Source organism: Kwoniella shandongensis, chromosome 3 (genome assembly GCF_008629635.2).
Source record: "Kwoniella shandongensis chromosome 3, complete sequence".
Taxonomy (NCBI): Eukaryota; Fungi; Basidiomycota; class Tremellomycetes; order Tremellales; family Cryptococcaceae; genus Kwoniella; species Kwoniella shandongensis.
The window spans coordinates 892,419-916,492 of NC_089289.1; the positions used below are offsets into that span (position 1 = coordinate 892,419).

General features: G+C 51.2%; 13 protein-coding genes across 13 annotated transcripts; 6 read left to right on the forward strand and 7 right to left on the reverse strand.

Annotated features, from left to right (window-relative positions):
• Positions 1-129: 129 nt before the first annotated feature.
• Positions 130-590, reverse strand: CI109_101692 (uncharacterized protein; the record flags this gene model as incomplete). Its single annotated transcript, XM_032002372.1, has 3 exons — positions 130-153; positions 214-363; positions 483-590. 3 exons carry the CDS (start codon positions 588-590, stop codon positions 130-132), a joined length of 282 nt encoding a protein of 93 aa, XP_031863309.1.
• A 539-nt stretch (positions 591-1,129) lies between these two features.
• Positions 1,130-1,604, reverse strand: CI109_101693 (uncharacterized protein; the record flags this gene model as incomplete). Its single annotated transcript, XM_032002371.1, has 3 exons — positions 1,130-1,153; positions 1,222-1,371; positions 1,518-1,604. 3 exons carry the CDS (start codon positions 1,602-1,604, stop codon positions 1,130-1,132), a joined length of 261 nt encoding a protein of 86 aa, XP_031863308.1.
• A 625-nt stretch (positions 1,605-2,229) lies between these two features.
• CI109_101694 (uncharacterized protein) lies at positions 2,230-2,641 on the forward strand (the record flags this gene model as incomplete). Its single annotated transcript, XM_032002370.1, has 2 exons — positions 2,230-2,277; positions 2,372-2,641. 2 exons carry the CDS (start codon positions 2,230-2,232, stop codon positions 2,639-2,641), a joined length of 318 nt encoding a protein of 105 aa, XP_031863307.1.
• Positions 2,642-2,917: 276 nt separating this feature from the next.
• Positions 2,918-5,007, forward strand: CI109_101695 (uncharacterized protein; the record flags this gene model as incomplete). The annotated part of the gene is made up of 10 exons (XM_032002369.1): positions 2,918-3,314; positions 3,402-3,645; positions 3,732-3,774; positions 3,827-3,965; positions 4,041-4,052; positions 4,184-4,200; positions 4,276-4,523; positions 4,603-4,687; positions 4,740-4,774; positions 4,851-5,007. 10 exons carry the CDS (start codon positions 2,918-2,920, stop codon positions 5,005-5,007), a joined length of 1,377 nt encoding a protein of 458 aa, XP_031863306.1.
• A 215-nt stretch (positions 5,008-5,222) lies between these two features.
• On the reverse strand, positions 5,223-5,903 carry CI109_101696 (uncharacterized protein; the record flags this gene model as incomplete). Its single annotated transcript, XM_065967032.1, has 3 exons — positions 5,223-5,481; positions 5,679-5,750; positions 5,797-5,903. The coding sequence occupies 3 exons, from the start codon at positions 5,901-5,903 to the stop codon at positions 5,223-5,225; spliced, it is 438 nt and encodes a 145-aa protein (XP_065823104.1).
• A 328-nt stretch (positions 5,904-6,231) lies between these two features.
• Positions 6,232-7,471, reverse strand: CI109_101697 (uncharacterized protein; the record flags this gene model as incomplete). The annotated part of the gene is made up of 5 exons (XM_065967033.1): positions 6,232-6,313; positions 6,397-6,785; positions 6,846-6,924; positions 7,033-7,135; positions 7,375-7,471. The coding sequence occupies 5 exons, from the start codon at positions 7,469-7,471 to the stop codon at positions 6,232-6,234; spliced, it is 750 nt and encodes a 249-aa protein (XP_065823105.1).
• A 715-nt stretch (positions 7,472-8,186) lies between these two features.
• On the forward strand, positions 8,187-9,536 carry CI109_101698 (uncharacterized protein; the record flags this gene model as incomplete). Its single annotated transcript, XM_032002367.1, has 7 exons — positions 8,187-8,258; positions 8,309-8,357; positions 8,416-8,726; positions 8,788-8,919; positions 8,969-9,040; positions 9,093-9,350; positions 9,411-9,536. The coding sequence occupies 7 exons, from the start codon at positions 8,187-8,189 to the stop codon at positions 9,534-9,536; spliced, it is 1,020 nt and encodes a 339-aa protein (XP_031863304.1).
• Positions 9,537-9,679: 143 nt separating this feature from the next.
• CI109_101699 (uncharacterized protein) lies at positions 9,680-10,341 on the reverse strand (the record flags this gene model as incomplete). The annotated part of the gene is made up of 3 exons (XM_032002366.1): positions 9,680-9,906; positions 10,079-10,140; positions 10,256-10,341. 3 exons carry the CDS (start codon positions 10,339-10,341, stop codon positions 9,680-9,682), a joined length of 375 nt encoding a protein of 124 aa, XP_031863303.1.
• Positions 10,342-10,654: 313 nt separating this feature from the next.
• Positions 10,655-12,463, forward strand: CI109_101700 (uncharacterized protein; the record flags this gene model as incomplete). Its single annotated transcript, XM_032002365.1, has 5 exons — positions 10,655-11,098; positions 11,156-11,273; positions 11,319-11,875; positions 11,954-12,238; positions 12,302-12,463. The coding sequence occupies 5 exons, from the start codon at positions 10,655-10,657 to the stop codon at positions 12,461-12,463; spliced, it is 1,566 nt and encodes a 521-aa protein (XP_031863302.1).
• Positions 12,464-12,489: 26 nt separating this feature from the next.
• On the reverse strand, positions 12,490-14,488 carry CI109_101701 (mitochondrial 37S ribosomal protein mS47; the record flags this gene model as incomplete). Its single annotated transcript, XM_032002364.1, has 7 exons — positions 12,490-12,986; positions 13,057-13,478; positions 13,536-13,728; positions 13,788-13,913; positions 13,972-14,053; positions 14,121-14,234; positions 14,294-14,488. The coding sequence occupies 7 exons, from the start codon at positions 14,486-14,488 to the stop codon at positions 12,490-12,492; spliced, it is 1,629 nt and encodes a 542-aa protein (XP_031863301.1).
• A 408-nt stretch (positions 14,489-14,896) lies between these two features.
• CI109_101702 (uncharacterized protein) lies at positions 14,897-21,274 on the forward strand (the record flags this gene model as incomplete). The annotated part of the gene is made up of 21 exons (XM_065967034.1): positions 14,897-14,978; positions 15,037-15,069; positions 15,122-15,159; positions 15,220-15,318; positions 15,373-15,479; positions 15,538-15,575; positions 15,636-17,736; positions 17,791-18,056; positions 18,104-18,324; positions 18,375-18,551; positions 18,600-18,904; positions 18,952-19,219; positions 19,271-20,228; positions 20,291-20,431; positions 20,490-20,534; positions 20,591-20,685; positions 20,743-20,828; positions 20,881-20,900; positions 20,957-21,025; positions 21,079-21,096; positions 21,159-21,274. 21 exons carry the CDS (start codon positions 14,897-14,899, stop codon positions 21,272-21,274), a joined length of 5,283 nt encoding a protein of 1,760 aa, XP_065823106.1.
• Positions 21,275-21,394: 120 nt separating this feature from the next.
• On the reverse strand, positions 21,395-22,301 carry CI109_101703 (uncharacterized protein; the record flags this gene model as incomplete). The annotated part of the gene is made up of 3 exons (XM_032002362.2): positions 21,395-21,562; positions 21,710-22,008; positions 22,112-22,301. 3 exons carry the CDS (start codon positions 22,299-22,301, stop codon positions 21,395-21,397), a joined length of 657 nt encoding a protein of 218 aa, XP_031863299.2.
• Positions 22,302-22,502: 201 nt separating this feature from the next.
• Positions 22,503-24,035, forward strand: CI109_101704 (methionine aminopeptidase, type I; the record flags this gene model as incomplete). The annotated part of the gene is made up of 7 exons (XM_032002361.1): positions 22,503-22,838; positions 22,946-23,078; positions 23,143-23,158; positions 23,224-23,430; positions 23,521-23,618; positions 23,757-23,875; positions 23,964-24,035. 7 exons carry the CDS (start codon positions 22,503-22,505, stop codon positions 24,033-24,035), a joined length of 981 nt encoding a protein of 326 aa, XP_031863298.1.
• Positions 24,036-24,074: the final 39 nt, after the last annotated feature.

Genomic DNA, 24,074 nt, shown 5'->3' on the forward strand with positions numbered 1-24,074 from the left:
TTCCTTGGTTAGTTGACTCGTTCATGTAAGGCGCTGTTGCTCGTCATAGGTGCATCAACGCGAAGCTCGGTTTCAGCCTACCTCCTACTAGCTGGATTGCACTCTTCTGCTTCCCTTGCCTAGGGCAGATCACTTATTACCGAGCTTTTTGCACTGAACGATCAGTCCTGTTAGCCAAATAGCATATTGGTACGAAAGAAGGCAAAGACTCACCATGGCAATCCAATGTGCTCTAATTCCAGGATTGCCTCTCTGACCAAGGATCGGATCGTCTTTCACTTCATTCCACAAATGCGACTTGACAAGTTTATCGATGGCGGCAATAAAACGTGCATCTTCTTCTTCGGTCCACATTCGTTTTCCCTATCGAACAGCGAAAGTGAAAGTATCAGCCACACAGTCAACCGTAAGTTCAGACAAGGATGAACCGAGTCGACACGTTTGAAGAGAAGACATGTGGAAGGAGACGTTACGGTACCCACCTCAGGACTGCTTTGGGTCGACTTGGACTTGGCTTTCTTGGGAGTTGATAGGATCTTCGGGTCGATATCAGAATCGTCCGAGCTTTTCTCACGTTTCACAGCTGGCATGTTGGGGTTGCTGTGATCGACCCATACGTGAGTGATGATCGGACATGGCACACATCACTTACAATGTTATGGAATGTGGCTCGAGTCTCAGTACGTAGTCCAGTTATGAGCTTGGAAAGGTGAATGAGAGAATGCAAACGACTTTATAGTCCAAAGACGCAAAGTGCAACGTGGTGTGTTGTTCTATCTCACCCTCCTTGTCCGTTTTCTCGATCAGGCACTACCTCGCGAACTCGTGTACTGGAAAGGACTTAAAGTGACTTGATCACTATCAGAGTCCGAGCGCCCACCATCTTTCCCACATAAGCAATTACACAAACGAGGTGGCGAGAAGGGGAGAGCCGGCGAAGAGAAAGTACCGTGTCTGTGCTGGTATGAACCAGTAGCCGGCAGGGCTTCTGATCAACGGGATTCGGCATGAGCTGCTTCAGATGTTGTTCACCAATCGCGATGCATAACAATATGTAGCGATAAGAAGTTCAGGCCCTCCATAGCAAGTTCCGCCCTGTATACCTTAGCTGACTGCCAAATCCACTTGATTACGCCTTCTTCAGCTTTCGATACTGCACCTCCATACCGGTTTCGTTAGTCTCTCTTTTGCCCAACTTCAAGCGTAGGTCAGATCACTCACCAAAGCGTCCCAGTGAGACCTGATCCCATTAGCTCCTCTTCTACTCAATTCTTCATCCCCCTTGAGCTCGTTCCACAAGTGTTGTTTTGCAATTTTGTCGAGCGCAGCTAGGAATCGGGCTTCTTCTTCGTCGGTGTACTTCTTCTTCCCCTACGAGTTACAGGTTATGTATCAGTAAAACGAGGACGAGCACATGGAATCCGAAAAGAATGTTGTCCTGTTATGTGTAGGGTGGATGACGTGTTTGACAGGAAAGAACAAGGGAAGGATTTGAGAGGGAGTGACATTAAACCCACGTCGCTGTTGGTGACACGGGCCTTTTTGGTCGGCGTGAGACTGGAACCTCTTCCAGAGCCAGATTCGACCTCGCGCTTAAGTGGCATGGCTGGAATGTTACAGCAGCTGTGTTCATGGTCAGGTATTCGGTTGATGAAAAGTGAGAAGAGTCGAGATAATCTACAAAAAGTACACAAGTGTACGAGGTTTACGAATCTGCTTGACCTAACCCAACGCCCACAAAATTCCCCTTGACATTACCATATCGGGCACGGATGGCTCGTGCACATAAACGATTGAATCACCCGATCAGATCATGGCTTCATATGGGATGCATGATGAGGGCGTAAGACCAGAGACGCAACAGGACGGAGACGGCGTAGTTGGAGGGCGAGCGTGAGAATCGTTTGTGTGGTGGCTCGTGCCAATGTTGAAAGGAGGGTGATTAGGGAGAAGAAGCGGCACCCCAAACCAGTACCGTGGAGTAAGTTTGACCACTTGCTAGAAGCAGCGCGTTAGTCGAGCTTTCCTTTAAAACTGAATCAAAATCTATCATGCTGACAGTTGCACGCAAGCACAAACTATAGTGCATCTCAGGAGAGTCAAAGCCATCACCACAGATTCCGAAGTGATCATAAGTAAGATTACAGACCCTCGCGACCCATCTTACTTGTGGCACCACAGCTGACGTTATGAATGACAATCTCGTCGGTCCTCTCTCACAGCCGCACTATGCCTGCTGCCAAAGTCGAGAAGGAAGCTTGGGGTGACAATCACACGGTCAATCACCTCACCCCTCAATTGGACTCCAACGCTCTCGCTATGGGCGCCACATCGTCTGGCTGGTGCATGGTGCTGATGCCTTTTCGAACAGGACGCTTTGATCCGAGGTATGATCGCCGAAATTCTGGCTCGTCGACCGGATCTCTACCGACTTCCAGAGCTTCAAGGTGTGTCTGATAACGGCGGTAATCGTATCAATCAAAAGATTCAGCAGATCTTGAAGAAAATGTGCGCTCTTTATCCGGGTACCGAGCAGATGGTGGAAGAAGAGGTGCAAAAGTTGAAAGGGAATAAAGCGGCTTCGGGAGGAGGGACTCCTAAGAAGAGGAAGATTAAGGCTAAGGAGGAGGACGATGAGTAGTAGTATACGCTGAAGGTGGTGAGTGACCATGTCGGTCAGCAGAGTGATGGCGGTCGGGAATGCACATAGTATACATGAGGGTCAGCATGAAAGGACCTCTCGAGTGCCATACCCTTGATGGAGTTTCAGCCACTCTGAACACCTCGTATCATCAGCCCGTGCAAGGCATTGTTATGTTGTTAACCAATTACGCGCCCTCTCTTCACTAACTCACCAAGTACCGTACTAACGCCAACACATATCCCATCTTGTACGTCACTCCGTCTCTCACACAGCATGACCCCACCACGACCATCTTCCCGGTCGGAAGATACCCCCTTGATACATCGATCACCTTCACCTGTGCCGGTCCCAATCCCTTGGCGTTCCCTCATCCCCGTCATATTCGTCCGACTCTGCAGCGGTATACTCTACACCATGATTTTCCCCTACATCAACGGATTCGTCACCTCGCTCCATGATGTCTCACCCTCCCATATTGGTCTATATGTGGGTATCGCCGAAGGTAGTCTGATGGCGATGGAAGCTTGTTTCGCTCTGTTCTGGGCGAGAATGGCTGACAAGTTTGGGAGGAAACGATCTTTGTTGATGGGTTTTGGAGTGGTTACGCTCTGTGCGGCAGTGGTGGGGTTTGGGAAGAGTATCGGGTGGATAATCTTCTGGAGAGCGGGTGGTAGGTGTCGCATAAAATTCGTCTAGTAGTTTACTGATCATCACTCTCGCCACCTTTGCGATACTTGCTACTGCTACGGTGACTTAGTCGGCCTCGACGCTTGCCCAGTCATCAACAAACTCATCGTCTCTGAAATATCCCACTCATCCAACCGAGCCCAGATACGGGCAATCTTTAGTCTAATGTTTCAGCTTGGCATGCTACTCGGTACCTTTCTGGGCGGCGGGATGTTGGCCCATCCGTATGGTAGGCTACCTTGGTGGCTGGGTGGAAGCGTCGAGTTCTTCAGGGAATGGCCATACGCTTTACCGGGTTTGGTTGGTGCCGCTCTGTAAGTTGAGATCTTATGATAGCTGGCGCAGACACCCATTACTGCACGCATTGTGACAACGGGATGTGCTGACGTGTCATGTCCAGAGCGTTGACTGCACTTGTCACCAACGCTATCTTGCTCGAAGAGGTAGGTGTGCTCCGCGTTTCGCACTGACCAGCTTATGTTCGTCACCTATCAGCCCAAACGTCATGTGACAGACACTGCACAACCGGCGGATGCGGTAAATGATGCCATTCCCAGCACCAACAAGAAACAGAGCAAGTCATTGGCAGCGTTGAAAGTGCCACATTTCGTGACAGGCAATCTTGTGTTCACTAGTGAGTGCCACGGGACGCTGATGCAGATATGACAGGATGATATGAACGAGCTCACTGACCGCTGATCTACCGTAGCTTTTACTCTCGGTAAGTGAAGGTCATGGAAGTATAAGTCTCCGTAAAAGGGTAATGGGGTTGATATTTGTTGACTACCTTTTTGGCATCTTTCGCACTCGAGGCGTTCTTCACTATCTTCACGAACACTCCGATCCCAAAAGGCGGTCTAGGTCTTTCGGTGGGTACCTATTCATTTATACTTCCCAGCTTGACCATCGCTGGACAATTAGCTCACTCATGTTGAATAAATTAGGTGGACACAATCGGTCTCGTCCTTCCTCTGGGCTCACTGCTTTACGTCCTCTGTTCGCCTATCGCAATCCCCATCATCCAACGACGATGCGGAATCAAACGATCTATCCAACTCACAGGCGGGACGTTACCTATCGAGGCGATGTTGATTCCCATCGCACAATATGCCGCCGTGAAGAGCAGCAGAGCGATGTGGGGGATGTTGATCTTGCAGCTTGGGTTGAAGATTTTCCATACCTTTGTTTGGACGTGAGTGCGATTTCTATCACCTATCACCAAATAGCAACCAATCTAACTGTGATTATTCGATGTGGACTGGAGCATTCAGGTTCCGAGATCAAGTCTTGCTCGGTTGCTTTGACAATCATCCAGATCTCAGAGCGACCGGTAGTGCCATCATCATGATATTGGGTGTGAGTTTGTTTTCTGGCTGAATCATGACTCGCTGATTAATGATTCTTATAGGCATTCGGAAGAGTGTTGGGTCCGGTCCTTGCTGGGTGAGTCGATATGTCACCATGGATGCATGCGACACACCCACTGACACAAGTCCTGTGTTTCCCTCGCTACTCGCAGATGGAGCTTCTCAATCTCGACGTTGTTCGAACCATTCACGTTTGGTCGTCAACTGTCATGGCTTGTACTGCTTGCAATGTCACTTCCGCCAGTGATCATGACGAGTCGATTCATACTTGATGATCGCGCGCGTAGTGTCCAGGGAAGAGAATCGTGAGATGTACCAGACAGAGAGGAGGGTGTTGCAGCTGCTACTCTACGATTCGGAGGACTGCTGTTATATCGCCTCCACGAGGGAGGGCTTAGTGATGAATCGCAAGGTATAATATCACAGAGTGTCGATGTTGGGAATGAATGTGTTATACGTATCATAGCACTGCATTGTATTGTATCCAATATGGTCTGAAAGACGATTTGATATGACCACGCCCATCACTCGTCCTCCTCGCGCTCGTCCTTCACCATCTTCATCTTCTTCGCACTTCCACCTCCCTTCTTGCGTTCCTCCTTCTTCACCACATCCTCCTCTTTGACATCCTCCATCTTCCTCTTCCCCTTCGTTCCACGACTATGCGTTGCATCGGATTCACCAACCAACGCGAAGCGGGCATCATCACTGAACTTGGCAAGAAGTAACGACTTCATCTTCTTGTTGATCCTATCACCGTGATTGTTGGCAAGTCTTCGAGACCTTCAAGCGTATAAAACTGAGTTTTGGAGGAAAGGACGAATGAGATGATGCCGCAGGTCAGGATCCGCTAGATGAATTACCATAAGGTTCAGCTGACGTGGTATATTCGAAAGTAGGAAGGCGGAGGGCGATCGTGGAGGAGAAGTAAGGACAGACGAGACTGTTATGAGGGTGCGACGCATGTGTCATGAACTCACGGTATGCTCGTCCGTCCATGAAGCTCCGGCAGTATATGTGTTCTTGACCATTTTGCAAAGTAGTGACTAGCACTGCAGTATGCGTGGTAACGTTAGCGCGTTGCTTGAAACAACATACGAAGAGATCAAGTAGCTCCGCGTTTTTTGACGATACTGGTTCGTGTGTTCAGCTCGCTGTGATAGTCTTCGGCTGTTGAGTAGGGACCAACCTTGATCAGTTACCATAGTGAAAGGCGAATGAGTGAGTTGGACGTGAATCGTTCTGGGGAGTAGTATGCTGCTCACAGCCAGTGATCTGTAAGCGGACAACTTTTTCGGCGTTGCTTGACGATCCAGTCTTGCGCCCTTCCCATTTTGGTGAATGCAATGGCCCTCAACGAAGCAAAGTGCCCACGTCGGTTCCAAAGGACCCACTCCTGTGCCTCCCATGACGGCCCTTCTGGACAGTCAAACCATACATCATCATTATCTATAACATAATCGTGATCAGTCGTATTAGGTGGATGTGGAGAAAGTGGAAATCTATGTCAGAGTCGAACCGAGTACAGTCTTGTTATCCCAAGTAATGCCAAATCACCCAGAAGCTGAAAAGGGTGAAACTCGCTCCTGCTCCAAAGATCCATGCGTCTTGTTTCCTGCGCGACGAGAATTATCAGCGCAAGTGCTATGGTAGAGACCAGAAGCCAGGTGGAGCTGAAAAAGTAAGAGCACTACTCACGTTCTTCTCTCGACCCAACCTATTGTTTCTCTACTCAGACCCAAGGTGTTTGCAGTATCCAACAACTTCCTCTTAGCCCCTTTCAACATTCCCTTCTGCTCCACCAGATTCTCCAACACCGCTCTTCCTTGTGCGATATACTGATCTATCGAGTTCTCGCTCTCCTGCAAGAAACTATGTTCTCTCAGGGCGAAATCTTCTCGATTGGAAGGTGGATGGTTCGGTTGGAATAGTGGGTTATTGGAGTTGGACGAGGAGGCGAAGGGTGATTCGGCGAGTGAGGATGATTGGGGATAGGCGGAAGAACGACGTTGGACGGAAGAGTTGGTAAGACCGGGTGATGAGGGGTAAGCCGAGGAGGTGGATGTGGAGAGGAGTTCGTTTCGGGCCTGTTTTGGGGAGTTTCATTAGTTCGTGATCACACCTCTCAGCGATAAAGCTCGACGTACCTTCAGTTGCCCTTCATTCTTTGCTCTGTCGAATCGTGCTTTCAGCTCCTTATGTTCGTTCTTTAACTTTGCTACCCGTCTGTAGAAACGGGATACGAGTAAGCTCAATTCCAGGCATTCCACCTGACACGTGTTGACGGTTCCCTCCTTACACCTTCACCGATGTGTGCTCGACGCAGATACTTACGTATTCGCCTTCTCCCTCGCAGCTGTCACCATCTCCTTCCTGGCCATAGAGTCATAGTCGTCTATTAATCGAGAAAGAGCGCCGAGAGTAGTAGTGATTTGACCTGGAAGTACGATGCGAATCAGCACGGTCGAAGTCGGTAGGGGCGTCAGTCAACGTGAGAGAGGGATTGTAAAAATCTCGAGGTCGTACACAGACGAGACGGGGAAGAACATGAAACGAATCGGTCTCCGCCAGATAAATTTGCCAATCCTTCTGTCGTAAATCCAGCGGATTACACATCGAACCCCTTCTATCGACTACACTTATATGACACCGCTGCAATACCTGACAAACACTCACCTTGTATACCTGGACCTCCTTCGCCGCCTTCCAGCCGTATGAGATCTGCGTTCAGACTCGCTATCTGACGGTTCCCTAGCGCGTTTAGGGATTGCATTTCGACAAAGTATTGATTGAGGTTCCGTTTTGATAGTTGAAGCCCGCTTGAGATAAAGCGATTCGTGGGTAATCAGGTCTAGTCCAGTGCAAAGTCGTTATTGGAGAGTCGAAGCAGCGAGATGATGTCGATCTGGACGTATGAGTAGAATGTTCGATTAGTACGAAGAGATCTAGGCGAATGTAACATACGAAAGGAGCATGGTTGCATTGCTTTCAAACACGTCGAAGAGGTCCAAAGCGAGCGTGGAGCCCAACTGTCTGTTCACCTTTGGCAGTTCAGTATATAAAGCAAATCCACGCCACGTGCTTTCACGCTGTAATGGCTTTTGGGAAGGTGTTCATTTTCACTCACGGAACTCCTCTCTTCAGCGCTCCATCATTACGTTATTAGTCTCCTCTAGCACCAGTGTTCGAGTCCCACCAAAGTCTCATGATTTTGTCGTTTATGGTTGTCTCATGTAATACTCGGTAATTAAGCTCGTTCTACATTTACTCTTCGGAGAAAATGGCGGTTAGGCCGGCAACGGATCAGACCGGCGTTGCTTAGCGTTGATGCTACAAGAGGATAGGACAAACGTAGGATGCGCAGGGAGAGCCGGGTGAATACCAACTCTTTTTGGTGTTTTGATGTGGGTGTATGGCCTTCGGGCTACGTAACTGGTGACATCTCAATCTTACTTCTTTTCTTCTCATACTTGCATCACACATACACAATGTCAACAGCAGTCACCACAACAGAAGAGTGGGTATTGGGTCCAGAGAACACCCCGTTCTACACCAAGAGGGTATGTTGCTTGTCGTATTACAGTATCCGGTTACTGATCCCTACACACAGTGGCACCCCGCCAACGAAGAGCCGAAAGCGTGCATCATCTTCGTTCATGGTCAGCCTCCTGTGTCTTTCAGATTACAACATCCGCGCTGACAATGTCATTCTTACAGGCTTCGCCGAGCACATCGCACGATATGACAACTTCTTCCAACTCCTCGCTGCACCCCCTTCATCGCTCCACATCACAGCTTACGACCAGCGAGGGCACGGACGTACATCCCAAGCCCCTCTGACGGCCACGTCTCCCGAAGTTGTCGCGTGGAAGAACGAGGGCAAAACGGTCAAGCTGGAGAAGAATGGGAAGAGGAGGACGGGAGGATGGGGAAAGGTGTTTGGTGATATGGAATGGTTTGTGAGAAGGGAGAGTGAAAGAGCGAAAGCGTTGGGTGGGAAGAAATTGTTCTTGCACGGTTTCAGTATGGTGAGTCTTAGTGCGCCTTGCGAGCTAGAACAACAATCGCTGACACATGACGAACAAACAGGGCGGAGGACAAGTACTTGCTTTCCCTACTCGACCATCTGCACCCCCTTCATCGGAGACCATCAAACTCCTTGGCGGTGTGATCTCAGGTGGACCATTGATCAGACAGACCAAGCCGGCTTCGGGTATCCAGGTGAGGCACTTTTGTCGCTCGTCCAGATGACTGACTAACGTCTTCGCAGATCAAAGCAGGATCAATGGTTGCCGGACTCGGTCTTGGTTCATTCTTGATCCCCACTCCGATGGATTACAGCGTGAGCCATCTTCCGTTCTTCTCAACGGACGAAGCTAAGTAAGACTGTGCAGCACCTCACGCACGACGAGAACGTCTGCAAGGCGACTGCTGCCGACCCGTTCTGCGAACAAGTTGGTTCTCTACGAGGAGTAGCTGACATGCTCAATGGCGGAGCGAGTCTCGATAGTCCGGCAGGCTGGGAGGCGTGGCCAGAGGACTTGCCTCTGTTGTTATACCATGGTGGGGCGGATAACATTTGCGATCCCAACGCTACCGTGAGGTTCGGCGAGAAGGTCAGAGCAAAGGATAAGAAAGTGGAGATCATCGAGGTGGGTTATGTTGAAGTCGAGCTGTAAGCGAGCAGGTGCTGACCGATCTTGGTGGGATAGGGCATGTACCACGAGGTCCATAATGAGCTGGAACCAGTCCCGTCCAACTTGGCAAAGACGATCACGGAGTGGGTACATGCCAGAGCGGGAGTGACTGTCGACACAGCTCAGACATCAAAGTTGTAAAGGTGATGTTCTTGTTCGTACAACAGAGATACTCAAGTAGCTGCATCGATGATAATTATAATTTGTTATGTATATGTTTGCGTTTCGCCATTTTATTCGCTGCGAATCCGATCATCACGTTGAAGAGATTCACTACTCCCCAGCTACAACTCCACCCTTCCACCCGCGGCCATCCCAAACAGCCCCCTCACGTTGTCCAAACCTCTCCTCACCTGATCCCTAAACCACTCTCGGAAGATCCCCTTCAAATCTGCATTCTCGTCGTCGAACACGTAGTATGCGAATCGACGAGAGAGGTAGGCGATATGGCCTGGGTAATAGGTGAAGACGGACAGCCAGAAGAGGGTTGTGATGATGATGAGTGTTGACCCTAAGTACAAAGGAGTAGATGTCAGCTTGGTGTTGGATAACCGGGATGAGGGCGGGTATGGTGTATGTTGCAAATTACTACGATCGACTTTGCCCCTTAGACCGCAGGACAGACCTCGAAGTATTCGACGAGAAGGAGATGGGTCTGGTCCAAGATCCACAACTTCACTCACAGATCAGAGCTTTCTCCCATGGCTGCATCATTGAAAGTGCGAAAGTCGACTCGAAGATCACTCTGCGTTGGTCCACATCAGCACACATGGTCCGAAAGCGAGACCATTACCCAGGAGTGATATGTTTAGGCTCATACAGATCTATGGTTTACGAGGGACATCAACAGAGCAACTCACGACCATCGCCAGAGGGTACGTCGGAAACCCGGAGGGGGAGGATGGGGGTATGATGGTCCTCCAGGAGCTGGTGGTTGACTGCTCATTTTGCTTCGTTTTTAGTTTTAGTTTTACAAATGTAACTACTGGTACTTTGGACAGCGATTGAGCGAGTGTGTCCGTGGAGATAATGTGTTGTATCTTGTCAGTGATGGTGGAATATCAAGTTGCTTGAGGGAAACAACAAATCAACGCGGAAAGGAAAGTGAACGAATGGTCGTCGCGCTCGCGTCCATCCGACTTTGTCGTAACCCGGCTGATTTCTGACCTTTTCCGCATTTATATTTCATCCCCAAATCACACTGCATACCGTCGTAGTCGGCTATCATTGAAAGGATCCTCGACGGACTACCTATCATCATGAGCTCTAGTATCGGCTCTAGCTCCAGCTCAACCCTCCAGACTCTACTCTCACACGCCCCCGCTCCTCAATTCATCTACCTCCACCACCCGCACCACCCATCTACCCAGCTACCTCCCATACCTGAATCGTGCCATGTTGCTCGGATTGATACAGTCGAGTACCATACACCACGCTTACTGCTCAGTGGGATACTGAACAAGTTCAGCGGAGGAGCGGATGACGTTGGGGAGGTAAATACCTGGGATGGGTTTAGTCTGAAATTGAGAGAGTGGTGGTCTGTTCGAAAGAACAGGAAGGGCAAGGGCAAGGCAATTGGGAATAGCGAGGTCAATGGAAATGCGAGAGGAGAGGAGATGCTGGTGGTCATGATCACCAAAGCGGAGAGATTGAGATTGGTTCTTGGTAACGGATGGACGGTCATCACTCGTCTTTCAGAGCTCGTGAGTTGGATGTCCGTCATATCTCGTATCGTCAATGCTTATAGTAAATGTTGACAGACCGGTGTACCATGTACCGTGCTTCTCACATCAACGGCACCTTGGGATCATGTTCGTCCGCATCGAGCTGATGCCCCAGAGCCAATACATGTATATCTCGCACCGCCAACAAGAGAAGGTATGTTGAGAGATCCGTTCATCTGTCTGACCAACACTATTATAGATATCCTCGCCGAACTACTTCCTGGCTCTTCACACCCCTTGTTTCCTCGCTTTCTCGATTTGCTTTTATCCACCGTCCTGCCATTGGTCACACCACCCATATCCGAGCTGCATTATCTTGCCCAATCCCTCTGGCCAATCTACACGTCGACTCTCCCACCTCATCTCGAGATGACAGAATTGAGACTTGCCTTTCCCGACCCGGAAAACCCTCCAGAACCACTAAACGTTACCCTCAAGCTACTCACGGATCTGAAACATCAATTGTCACTCTCGTTAGCGGCAGCCATTGAGAACTTGATTCCACGACAATTGGGAGGATTCGAATTCACTCAAGCTATGACACCCGGTCCGGGGAAAGCGAGGATATTGCCCAAACCGCCAAGTTTGGAATTACCACTCGCTGCGAGGTTTTTGTTGATAGGTGGATACTGTGCGAGTTATAATCCAGCAAAGAGCGATGTGAGGTTGTTTGGAAGAGGGGCAGGTGTAGGTGGGAAGAGGAAAAAGGGTGGTGGGACTAGAAGAGCGGGTTATGGACGGACAAGAATAGGCAAGGTGGGTGAGAGTGTGATAAACAGCTGCGGCTTTTGTGCATAACATTCACAAGCGACGTCAAGCTGACTCCCCGTGAAGGTCCCTCAACGACTCCTCGGACCGAAACCATTCCCGCTAGACCGCCTCCTTGCCATCTTCGGGTCTATCTACGCCGAACACGCACCGAGACCGCAAGACCTCCAAGCGACCTATGGAGGCGAGTCGTCATCGGATGAAGAGACGGACGAGCTGGACGGGTGGTTGCCCATCGTTGCGGAGCAGGCGGCAAAGGCAGAAAGGAGGACGAAGAGGGATAGAGAGAGGGAAGAGAAGTGGGATGAGGAGGTCGAAGCGTTGATGATGAGCGTCAAGTTTTGGGGCATGGTGGGTGTTCTCCCTACGCCGTGTGGGAAGTCTGCGCGTCGTGCTGATATCTTCCATGTACAGATACCAGAGCTTGAAGCTCAAGGGCTGTTAAAGCGAGTTTCACCACCCGATCGACTTGACAACGTCATGCTTCGTTGTGAAATCGACTACGAAACCGCCAAGACACTTGCAAAAGATCTCAAGATCACTCTGGACGAATACTTGTACGAAGCAATAATGTAAATGTATGAAAAGTGCATGAGCAAAACCTATGACTTCCAGTCGAGATACCCGTCCTTGTCCTTCTTACAATGTTTCTTGACGACTTCTCTCACTCTCCCTTCTACTTCTTCCCTTCTAGTTCCCTTCACTTGACCCGCCGCATCAACAAATTGTTCTACCAATTCTTGCTCTTTCAACGCAAATGCTCCGGAACCAGGAGCGTATCCATCCACAGCGGCTCTGACCGATTCCTCGGAGGGTAGACCGTATTTCCTAAACTGACCCCAGGTGGAATCTCTCCCCGAATCCAACTTGGATGCAGAAGCAGGCTGGAACTCAAGCGTGGGTCGATCGACCAAGTGGCCAGAAGAGGATGAGAAGAAGTTTTGGTTGATCGTGGAAGGGGCGAGAAGGGGGTCGGAGAGTTTGGCCGGGATCCAGGATGTGGGGGATTTGGATCGATCGATGAGGACGGCGGAGACACCAGTGATAAAGTCTTCAGTCGCTCGTTTGGATCCGCAGAAAGCAGTCGCCATGGAGATGTCTACAAAGTGAGACAGAAAACGATTTTTTTAGCATTTGAAAATTGAAGACCATGAACTGCACCTGCTCACCATTCAACAAGGATCTGTCCAATCGCCTGGCCTCTTTGGCCTTTCGATGGTTGACCAGAGCCACAGCCATTCCAGTCGGACTTCTCTGACTCATGATATCCTTCTGCGTCTTTGCCCATTCCCTCACCTCCGCACTCAGCTTCTCATTATCGACAGCTTTCGACAAGGCCGCATCGATCTCTCCGATGGATTTGAGGCCGAACGTTTTGTCGAGGAACTCTCTGATCTCGCCCTTGATAGGTGTAGGTCCGTCAGGAGAGGTCTTCGACGACGACTCGGAAGTGGTAGGTGTCGCAGCAGCGGTGTAGGATGAGACGATGTTGGCGATAAGGGGGACAGTGGGTGATTCGAGTTGAGTGATTTGGTGGATGATCTCGGGAAGGAGGTTGGGTGTGACATAATGAGTCGCAATGCCAAGGTCGCTAAGGGAACGCAAGAGTTATTAGCGAGAATGCATCTATGATATAGGGTGCACTCACTATACCGCTCGACCGTAGAGCTCTTGACCGGTAACCGTCAACCATGCGCCAACAGCTCCATCAAGCTGGGACAAGTAGTAGTTTGCTCCGACATCCGGAGCGTAACCGATTTTAGTCTCGGGCATAGCGAAGATAGTTCGAGGGGTAGCTATTCGGATAGCCGCGGGGAGGGAGAGACCAGCACCGCCGCCCACTAGACGATGCAAGAGAATCAGCAGCTGACCATGTTGGTGCAAGGTTATGAGCACCCACTGGTCACACCATCGATGACGGCGACGTAGGGTTTGCCCAATCGACCGAGAAGCCAGTTGAGTTCAAATTCGGATTTGAAGAATGGGAGACTGGTCTGCTTTCCAGCTTTAAGATCAAGTACGAGTTCTGCGAAAGACTCTGTGTCAGCTGGATTAAACAAGATATCGATATCGAGGAAGCTCACGCTTGACATCGCCGCCGGCGCAGAACGCTCGGTTGTCTCCTGTCCCAATGATCACTTTGACAGATTCGAGTTCTCGCCAGTTCTAAAGTAACATCTCCATTAGCGAGATTTGCAAAGGCAGCCGCCCAGGAGTGTTGGTGATGACTCACCTTCAGCTTTGCCGCGAGGACATCTATCATCTCTTGATTAGCTGAGTTGAGTTTCGATGGTCGATTGAGCTTGTATACCCTCGCATTCTGGTGCGACTCGAAGAGGACGACGTCCTGATCAAACGGCACATTTAGCTTCTTCGTGCATGTCCGCGTGATGCCAAGCCACTTACCTCGTGGGGCGCAGACATCTTTGTGGGCGACGCAGGAGTGGTAGCACCTTTGCTCTCTTTAGCGGCAGCAGGGGAAGTACTGAGATGTCGAGAGATCACGGCGAGTCGCGAAGCAGCGCCGGCGGAAGAGGAAGAGCCGGCAGAGGCACCCATGCCCATACCCATTCGGAGGGATAAGCGGGAGATAGATGACATGTGTTGGTTCAGGAGGAACAAAGCCGCAACTTGCAGCGCTGATGGGGCAGGAGATTATGGAGAGTAGGAGTGGTTGACTGGTCAGGCAGAGGTGAGGACCCGAGAAAGACGACGATGATGGACGACCAGTAGTGGTGAGGGAGACTTTGGGAAAGTGCAGCGGCAAGTCGAGGTGGAGATTGTTGCCATCTCCGTGATTTGTTGGTACGCGGCGTTCGGTTGCAGTTACGCGGCGAGCGTCCGAGATCAATTGTTGTTCATCGCCATCATAATTGAGCTGCCATTCACAATCGATACGGACATCAACGACGACGTGGAGGCGGAACGGACAATAAAATCCCTGCTCTGTTGTTCTAACCTGTGTCTGCCCTACCGAGGTCACGTCGTGCAGCTCGTCAATCTATCGACATGCCGCCACTGAGTAAAGAGGATCTTTGGTCATCAGGTCGCGATGAGACTGTCGAGGTGAACCAGCGAGCTCTGATAGACAGTGAGTGATTAGCCGGTCACTACCCTCCCGAACGTCAGAGCTGACCTCGCTGACGTAGAGATCCTCGCTCGATATTCTGGCGAGCACACAAGTACGTCCGTCATCGCACTTGCCACCCAGAAATACTAACCCAGGTGGCGTAGTTTTCAGAGAACTGCTACAGAACGCCGATGATGCGGGGGTAAGCTTTATACGTGCCCATTGTACTGGGTGAATAAAGCTGATCTGTTTCCACTGTTAGGCCGAGCATGTCCAAGTCAAGTTCTTTACCGATGCGGGAATCGCAGCGAGCGAACGAGGAGAGGGTTCGTCAAAGTTACCTGATCTCAAGAAGGATATGGTATGTGGCCGTCAGAAAGACAGTATACAATGCTGATGCAGTATATGGTCACAGATTCAACGGTATGTAGTGTGTAACGATGGTATACCGTTCCGACCGCAAGATTGGCAGCGGTTGAAGAAGATTGCAGAGGGTAATCCAGATGAGGAGAAGATTGGAGCGTGAGCTGAGATGTCATCTGGATTCGCATGACGTGAAGCTCACCAACCTGCGTTACAGGTTCGGAGTCGGTTTCTACTCTCTATGGAGTGTATGTGGTAGGTCGAATCTCCACGCAGCGCACTAAGACATGATTATTCATTAATGACCCCGCCTAGATGACCCCTTCGTCGAGTCTGGCGATAAATGGATGGGGTTCTACTGGAAGGATGGGAAGGATCAACTGCTCGCTCGGTCGGGAGACCTCCCACCCTCAGCATCCTCCTCCACATCCGAGCCCTCACTCACCGGCAACGCATGGACGTCATTCACCATGGCGCTTCGAGAACCGTCATTACTGGAAGGACCTCTCGACCTTGCTCGGTTCTTCATCACAAGTATCACCTTTATGCGGACCGTCAGGAAGATTGATATGCTCGTGGATGGTGTCAAAGTCCTAGAGGTGGAAAAGAGTGTGAAAGGGAAGAGCAGGGTGACAAAGCGGGGAATGAAGACGAGTAGTACCAATGGAATGATGACGGTGATGGGAGTGGACGCTACGGGTATGGTAATTACTGCGAAGGTTATGAAGTGGTTGTCTGGTGAGTACGAAACATGCAAACGCCTGGCTGACGTCGCAGCTTCCGGCTTCACACCACCTCCGCTGCCCACGCCTATGTCCCAGCTTGCCAAACCTGCCAAAGGGTTCGCATCCATGCTCGCAACGTCGTTCTTCGGACGGCAGGCCCCTGCTCCAGCTGCACCAGTAACTCCAGCTGCCCCGCCTCCGCCGCCCGAAGACCCTACCGAGGTTACAACACTGCACCGGGATATACAGATCTATCAAGCCGATATCAAGGTGTCGGTATCGCCAGCGTTCGGACGAGAACTAGAGCGAGCGACGAAAAAGTCGGCTCCTACCCGAATGCCAGCGAGTTTGGTGTACTCGCGAGGAGAAGTGGATGACGAAGCGAAGACTGAGGACGGCAAGACCGCAGCCAAAGACATCGGTGGGGTCTTTGGCGGTCTTTGCCCTCCACTGGACAGCGAGAAATCTGCGAGAGTATTTATTGGTCAACCGACCAGTCAAACCACCGGTATAGGTGGGCATCTGGCCGCGAGATTTATTCCGACGGTCGAACGAGAATCGATAGATCTGGTGGACCGACACGTGTCGTACTGGAATCGCGAGCTGTTGTGGGTAGGAGGGTATCTCAGTCGTCTCATTTACGAACTCGAGATGCAAGAGCTGCAGACGGCTTGGCTCAAGACGACAGTGGCGGATCAACCGGTTCGTGCGAAGATCTTAGCTCGGGGTCTGCATGCGCTTCGGTTCTTCACCTTCAAGCCTACGACACCGTCCTCAGTGGTGGGGCAGGAAATGGAGTCGGCATATTACGGCTGCATCAACGATAATTCGACGTTGCCGATCGTGTCAGTTGGCGGTATATTGCCTATCAAAGAGGTGAGAATGCCCAGTCCCGATTTGCACAAGTTCTTGCCGGACCTGCCAGTCGTCACGCCGAGTGCCCTTGAAGAAGCCCCGCGGTCTATCGCCCGACTGAGAGAGAGATCCTTGCTTCGAGACGTGACATTCGACGATGTGGTGAAACAGCTTGGCTCGAGACCGTTATCAGAGAAGGAGATGATCGATTGTCTCCTCTGGTGGCAGGGCTTGGCCAGTATGGACGGTTTCAACGTAGGATTGCGAGCTCGTCTCCTCGACGCGGCGATATTGATCCAGGAGAATGGCAAGGTGATCCCGATGTCGATGGTGCAAACCTTTGTCAAACCGCACAATCCGATCATGTCGCCTGATATGCCTCTGCCACCACATACACTTCCTTACACGATCACGAAGGATCTCCGGGCCAATTCGATCTATACTATATTCGGCTGGACCGAGCTTTCCGTGCTCCAATACATCACTTTCCTCGTCAACGCCCCCTTGTCGAACACAACACAGGCCGATCCCGAGACGGATATACGTGTCTCGCCAGATTTCGCAGAACGTGTCCTGGGTATGCTGGGACGAGCATGGCAGAATCTCGCCGCGAATCAACAGACGGCCATCGCTCTAGAACTGAGAGATGTCGCCTGTATACCTACGAAAGCGGGATTCAAGAAACCTGGCGAAGCGTACTTCGAGAAGACCCTGTTGTTTGACGATTTACCGACGATCTCATTACCGAAGAATACGTCGATCAAAGGTGGTATGGAGAAGATGTTGCTGGGTATAGGGGTGAGGAAGACGGTAGATCTGCAATTGGTCTTCTCGAGGTGGGTCCCTCCCTCATGTACACGAGGTGTCGAGCTGACGACGACTCGATGTAGACTGGTAGGCGGAGGCGAATGGTCGTGCCATGACTTGATGAAATACCTCGTCTCGGTGAAAGATACATTGAGCGAGGAAGAGTTGAAACGGCTGAAGCAGACTGCGGCGTTCCCTCTGGAGTTGGAACCGCCCGGAGATGGTAGTAAAGCACCGGTTTTGAGGCAGAAACCCCATCAGCTGTATGAGCCTATTGAGGCTATGAGGGTTCTGGGATTACCCGTTTTGGACTGGGGAGACGCGAAATGGAAGTCCAACTCGGACGAGGGTGGGTTAGAAGCAGAGCTCTTCGACCACATGCTGACTTGTTGCCAGCCAAAATGCTGTTCAGTCTCGGCCTGCGTCGATTCCCGCCTATCGACGTTCTCCTCGGTATAGCCGCCGGACGACCACCCACAAATGAGAAGGCTCTGCAGTACCTCCTCGCGAACATCCACACGCACTATCCGGCGTTCCGACCAGATGCCTTTTCACAGGTCTCTTTCATCCCTGCGCTTACGCCTGCTGGTGAGAAGATCCTTGGCAAACCTGGACATGTGAGTGTCAACATGACACCTTGACAAGGCGGAACTGACAGAAAGGATAGGTCTTCACGAATCCTGCTTGTGCGATACTTGGTTTCGCCGTCGCGCAACCTTTGATTGCAGCGCCGGAGAACGCGGCGAAGTTGGCTTTGCAAAGTGACCCCCCCATGGATCATCTTGTCGCGGCGATCCTCGGCAATGTGACCAAGGACGTTGACAAGGCGCGAAAGATATATGAGGTGAGTCGGTTGCACTTTGACATACAGGTCGTTAATGGTTATTTCCAGTACATGAGCACGCGGATGGGTCATTCCATGGCCAGCTCGGTCGACCGCCTTCGAGACGCCGCTCTGGTGCCAGTGAAGACATCGAAAGATATTCAGCTGTTTAAACCCTCCCAGGTCTACTTCGTGTCGAAAGACGGAGCAGATGAGCTGTACAAGTCGGCTTTTGTGTTCGTGGACTTTGGCGAGCGCGCGAATATGTTTTTGAGGTATTGCGGGGTCAGGTCGGAACCTAGTGTTAAGGATATTGCGAAGCTGCTCATGTCAGAGCCGGCAAAGATGCTGGAGCAAGCTGGATCTGCTGATAGGTGAGTCATAGGATGACACTTGAGAGGCGAGACTTATCCTTCTATAGGTACCTGGAGCAACTCCGTCTCCTTGCGGCGAATTGGACGATCTTTGACAATTGGACACGAGGTGCGATGAAGTCTGCGCCGTTCCTCCTGGCATCACAGCGGGTACCAGTCAAGAAACAGGGGAAGAAGCTGCTTGGTACGTGGACCGGAGGCGGGGACGATGAGTATGAGCGGGAATGGGTACTGTGCAAGGCTTCGGACGTGGCGATAGTCGACAACGTGTCGATGCTGCAGTACTTTGGACAGTACATCCTAGCCGCGCCAGAGGTGAGCCGCGATGTCCGCTTTCCTGGAATTGATTTCTGACACCAAGCATAGGAACACATTCTCGAAGACTTCTACATATCGTTGGGAGCTCGCCCTCTGTCATCCTTTGTGAAGCGCAACTATATCGCTACGGAATTGCCTACACAGGTGCCATCGGACCAAGCAAAGACTCTCCGTCGACACGTGCTTGAGCGTTTGACCATCTTCCTGGCCGAAGCTCGTCGAAAGCAGTCGGATTACAACGTTGAGACGCTGAACAACGAGGGCAATTTCACCGTCAACGAGGTGCGAGATCTAAAAGTGCGATATACCTATCGTAATGGGAAGTCCGAACACCACCATCTCGAAACTCTATACGCCACAGCAGTAAAGGCGAGAGGGAAAGCGGTGGTCCTCACCATTAGTTTGACCGCCCAACCGGACGACTACGATATCGCTTCGGCACTCTGTGATGTGCTCTTGAAGAGCCCCAAGGCGGATGATGCGTTGTTGTTATATTCGATCCTGTCGACACCGCTCATGGCCTTGAAGAAGAGAGGATTCAACGTAGATCGCATATTGAATCAGCAGCGGGAGGAGCGGTTGAGGATGCAAGCTGAGACCAAGAGGGACAAGGAGAAGGCTGCCGCAGGTGGGACGGGGTCTCAACCGTCACTACCGGCCATCACACAAGGTGGGGTCGACGACAGTTCTGAAACGATGAGTGTGACGAGTACAAGCACGACAACTGCTGCGGAGTCAGAATCGGGCAAGACGAAATCGCTTTTCGACAAGTTCAGGCGATCCAGCAAAGACCACAAGGGACAATCTCAAGCGATGTCTGGCTTTGGGCCGGGTCTCGGTCCGGGTGGAGAGAGTCTATTGAACAGCTTAAAGGGGATGGGAATGGGTGGGGGTTTCGGTGGTGCAGGGGGATCGAAATTTGGACAGATGGCGGGTGCGGCTGCGAGCGGGGGAGGCATGGCTCATGTTCAGTCGACGAAAAGACCTACAGAGATGGACAATATCCGTAAGTGAGCGTATTGTTGATTCAGGCGAATTAGTCGAGCTGATGACCGACCTCAACTACAGGCGCAACGGTGCAAAAAGCGATTGATGCCTCTCGTCCAGAGACCGGAACGCAAATCAACGACTCGAGACAAGCCGTGAGAGACGTGTCGGAGAGTCAGAACCAGTATTGTGATACGTCAGCTCAGGCAGATATCGTGCTCGGTGAGTGGAGGGTTGGACTCGAGTAACCACGGTTGTTGCTGACGACGAATTGATTTAGCGCATATTCCCAATGGACCTGGTCTGCGTATCTGGTGTCCGCGTGGTGAGTGAAACATGACCATATTTCATGCACCTCGTTAACAAACTGGTCCACACTAGACGTGACGGATCCAGCCGCTTATTTCCAGGACAAGATGGACATATGTCAGCGGTTCTCAATCGGTATCCTCTTGCCCATATGTCGAGTCTTCAACGTGAGTCCTCGTCGATCGTGGAAAGGAAGCGGAAGCGGAGCTGATGTGAGAGGGCAGCTCAACCCGAGTGTGATGAACGTGTTTTGGGATCACGAAGGTCCTCTGATTGCTTTCAATCGAGGCGGTACAGTGTTCTGTAATGCGTAAGTAATCAGAGATTGTACATGGAGTTCGCTGACCTGAATGACGAAATAGGCGGTACTATCAAGCTTGGCGTAAGTCCTTTGCTCTGGATCTTAGAACGCTCCGTGCTGACCAGCCATATCCACAGATGACACTGCCTGTCAACAAGGCCAGCGAAACGAGGCTTTCATCTCGTGGTACTTTAGTATAGCCCACGGTGAGTGAATCTTGTGCCAGAATCAGAAATGAACGACGCTGACCATATCGCAGAATTGGCACATAACCTCGGTAAGCCGACAGCTGCTCAGTGGAACCGTTCAAGACGGATGCTGACGTTTCCTCTGTCGCAGAATCGGCCCACAACAGTGCGCACGAGTTCTACTTTTCCAGCATTGCGGAGGAGTACCTCGTACGATTCACGTCGGTCTTACAGCCTGATTTGGCGGCGCAGCATTTGCTAGATTGAGCGAGGTGTAGAGTGTAGAATGGTGGTTTGTTGTACACTATTTCATAGTCTATTGTCTATGTATTATATGCCGTTCGTGTCGGGTCGGGGTGTCTCGTTGTCGTAAATGTGGAGCCTTCGCTAGGCCTTGGACTTTTTAGGTAAGGCATCGCCCTTCGGTGGGCCGTTGACGGGGAATAGATCTGTCCCTTCGATGAGAGGTGAATCTGGCGGTTTGAGAGGTTGTCTCGTGCGCGGATCGATCGGCCAAAGTCCTTCTTGAATCCAGCTAGCGCGGAGGATCTTTATCTAAGGATGGGGATGCGGGCATCAGCTCGAAGTGATTTTGTACCTGTTTTCGGCTCTCCCTTCACTATTTCCATGCCTTCCAGTGGAATGACGAAGCAAGAGCAAGACAAGCAGAACATGATTAATATCGCCGCCAAGGCAACTCACCACCAAACCCAATTTCAAACCCTTTGCCAACCTCTTCCCACCATGTAAGCTCCTCGCGACACTACCCACGCCTTGATCCCAAGTCTCTTGCAATTCCTCTGCCCCATCTACCGAAAGTACCTCTTCTAATCGTTTTACTGCGGTCGGTGTATCGCGATCTCGATTAGGAGGTATCACCGCCGGAGGAGGTAAGTTACCCGAAACGAGGTATGTTGGAGGAAGGGTGGAGGTGGTTGGTGTTGATGGGGATGAGAGACCTGCTAAGAATAGTCGACGACGATATTCGAAGAATTCAAGGCCTGCGACGGGGAAGGATGTCAATGATTTCAATGGCTGCTGGTACAGGGCCGAGAGAGAGGTGATCGAATACCACTAGGTATGGAGGAATAGCCAAAGACTCACCACTACTTGGTATCTCAATCATGTCGTCTGCCAAGATCTCATCTCCCGCCGATGTAGGTCCAGTCGCAGGTCGTCGGGACGGTCCTGCCTCTGTCGTGTTTGCCGTAGACATCGTATCGCTCTCAAGAAGTATATAGTCCTGCGTGAGAATCAAGAAAAGAACGAGAACATGCATAAATATGGGAGGCATGTCGAGGGAATTTGATTGTGAAACGGAAAGATTGTGTGGGGCGCCACACAAACGTCTTGCTACGAAAGAGACGGAATGTTGACAAGGGTGTTCTTGGTTCGACAACGATTCTTCTTTCTACAGTCCAAGGACCGACGCCATAGGATGCTCCTCGCCTTGGAGAGACGATAACAGAAGTTGTGCCAGCGATAAAACATTATCATGTCAAGAATACAGGTTCCCCGCTCCCTTTCTCGAATACGGCGGTACCACACCCTTCCTTCGAGATTCGGTACCTACCCGCTCCTCCACCCATCCTCAGCACTGACCTCGTATCCTACACCTCTGCCCGTACCAACTACGATCCCAAGACCGTCTTATGTCCCGAAGAACTTCTTCACAGCGCCATGGGGGGAACATGATGCGCCAGAATCTGATACGGACGATGTGGAGCTGCGAGGGGAGAGGATAAAGCTTGGGAGTGAGGGCGAGAAGAGGGTCAGAGAAGTCGCGAGGTTGGCGAGCGAGGTCTTGAAGGAGGTAGGGAAGCTGGTCAAGGTGGTTTCGCGACTCTCTCTTATTGTTACTACAAGACTTCTAGTAGCTTAGGGGTGAAATGAGGGAGATCAGCGAGGTTGGCGCTGATGTGGAATTCACCATTGTAGCCTGGAATAACGACGTCTGAGCTGGACAGAGCGGCTCATGAGATGATCAAATCGAGAGGAGCGTATCCCTCGCCGTTGGGATACTCCAGCTTCCCGAGAAGCTGTACGACTTCTGTAAACAACGTCATTGCGCGTGAGTGGTCATCCTTTGCGTTTCCAACCTCCTGCAGTCTGTGTTGATTCGTCCCCGACTTTAGATGGGATACCAGACGAGTGAGTGTCATATCGAAAACACAAATTCACCTAACAGCCTATATTTCCCGCTGACGCTCCCCCAGTCGCCCTCTTCACCCTCAGGATCTGATCAACATCGATCTCACCCTTTTCTTCCAAGGGTATCACGGTGACACCTCCGCCACATTCCTCCTTCCCGACGTTGACAAGCTCGGAAGAGAGTTGGTAGAAGCGACGAAGGAGGCGTTGGAAGTCGGCATAAGGGTCTGTGGACCTGGTAAACCGTATAGCGAGATTGGTAGGGCGATCGAGTAAGTTGGCCATGGCGGGTTGCCAATCCAGCCAAAGGTGTCGACATCGAGGATCAATATTGACCTGACCGTATCTGTGCTTGCGTTTAGAGAATTTGCGAAACGATATGGGTTCTCGGTGAACTCGCAATTCTCAGGACATGGGATAGGAAAGAGATTCCACCAACCGCCATGGATATTCCATACTCGTGAGTTTGGGCGTCACGCTCAACAAAGTCTATAAACCCACCGAACAACCAGTCCCCACAACCTTTGTCCGACAGATTGAACGTTCATGCTGCGCACGTTTTCTTGAAGAGCCACGCTGAGAGTTGTGGGCACTGCAGGCAACTCGGAACCCGGTACGATGCTGCCAGGAGACTGCTTCACTATCGAACCTTGTTTGGTACAAGGGTCCAACTCCCGTGGCGATCTTTGGGATGACGGATGGACAATGTCTACAGAGGTGAGTCCGCTCGCGACGAGTGGTTGATCCATCTTCAGGGACGCCAGCAGGGTGACTCGAAAGCTAATGATCGTTGAACCACCCTTAGACCGGAGCGAGGTCGGCTCAGTTCGAGCATCAGATTTTGATCACGCATGATGGCGCCGAGATCCTCACATGACGCATTGAACAGAAGGAGAACATGACAGACGTCTCAGCG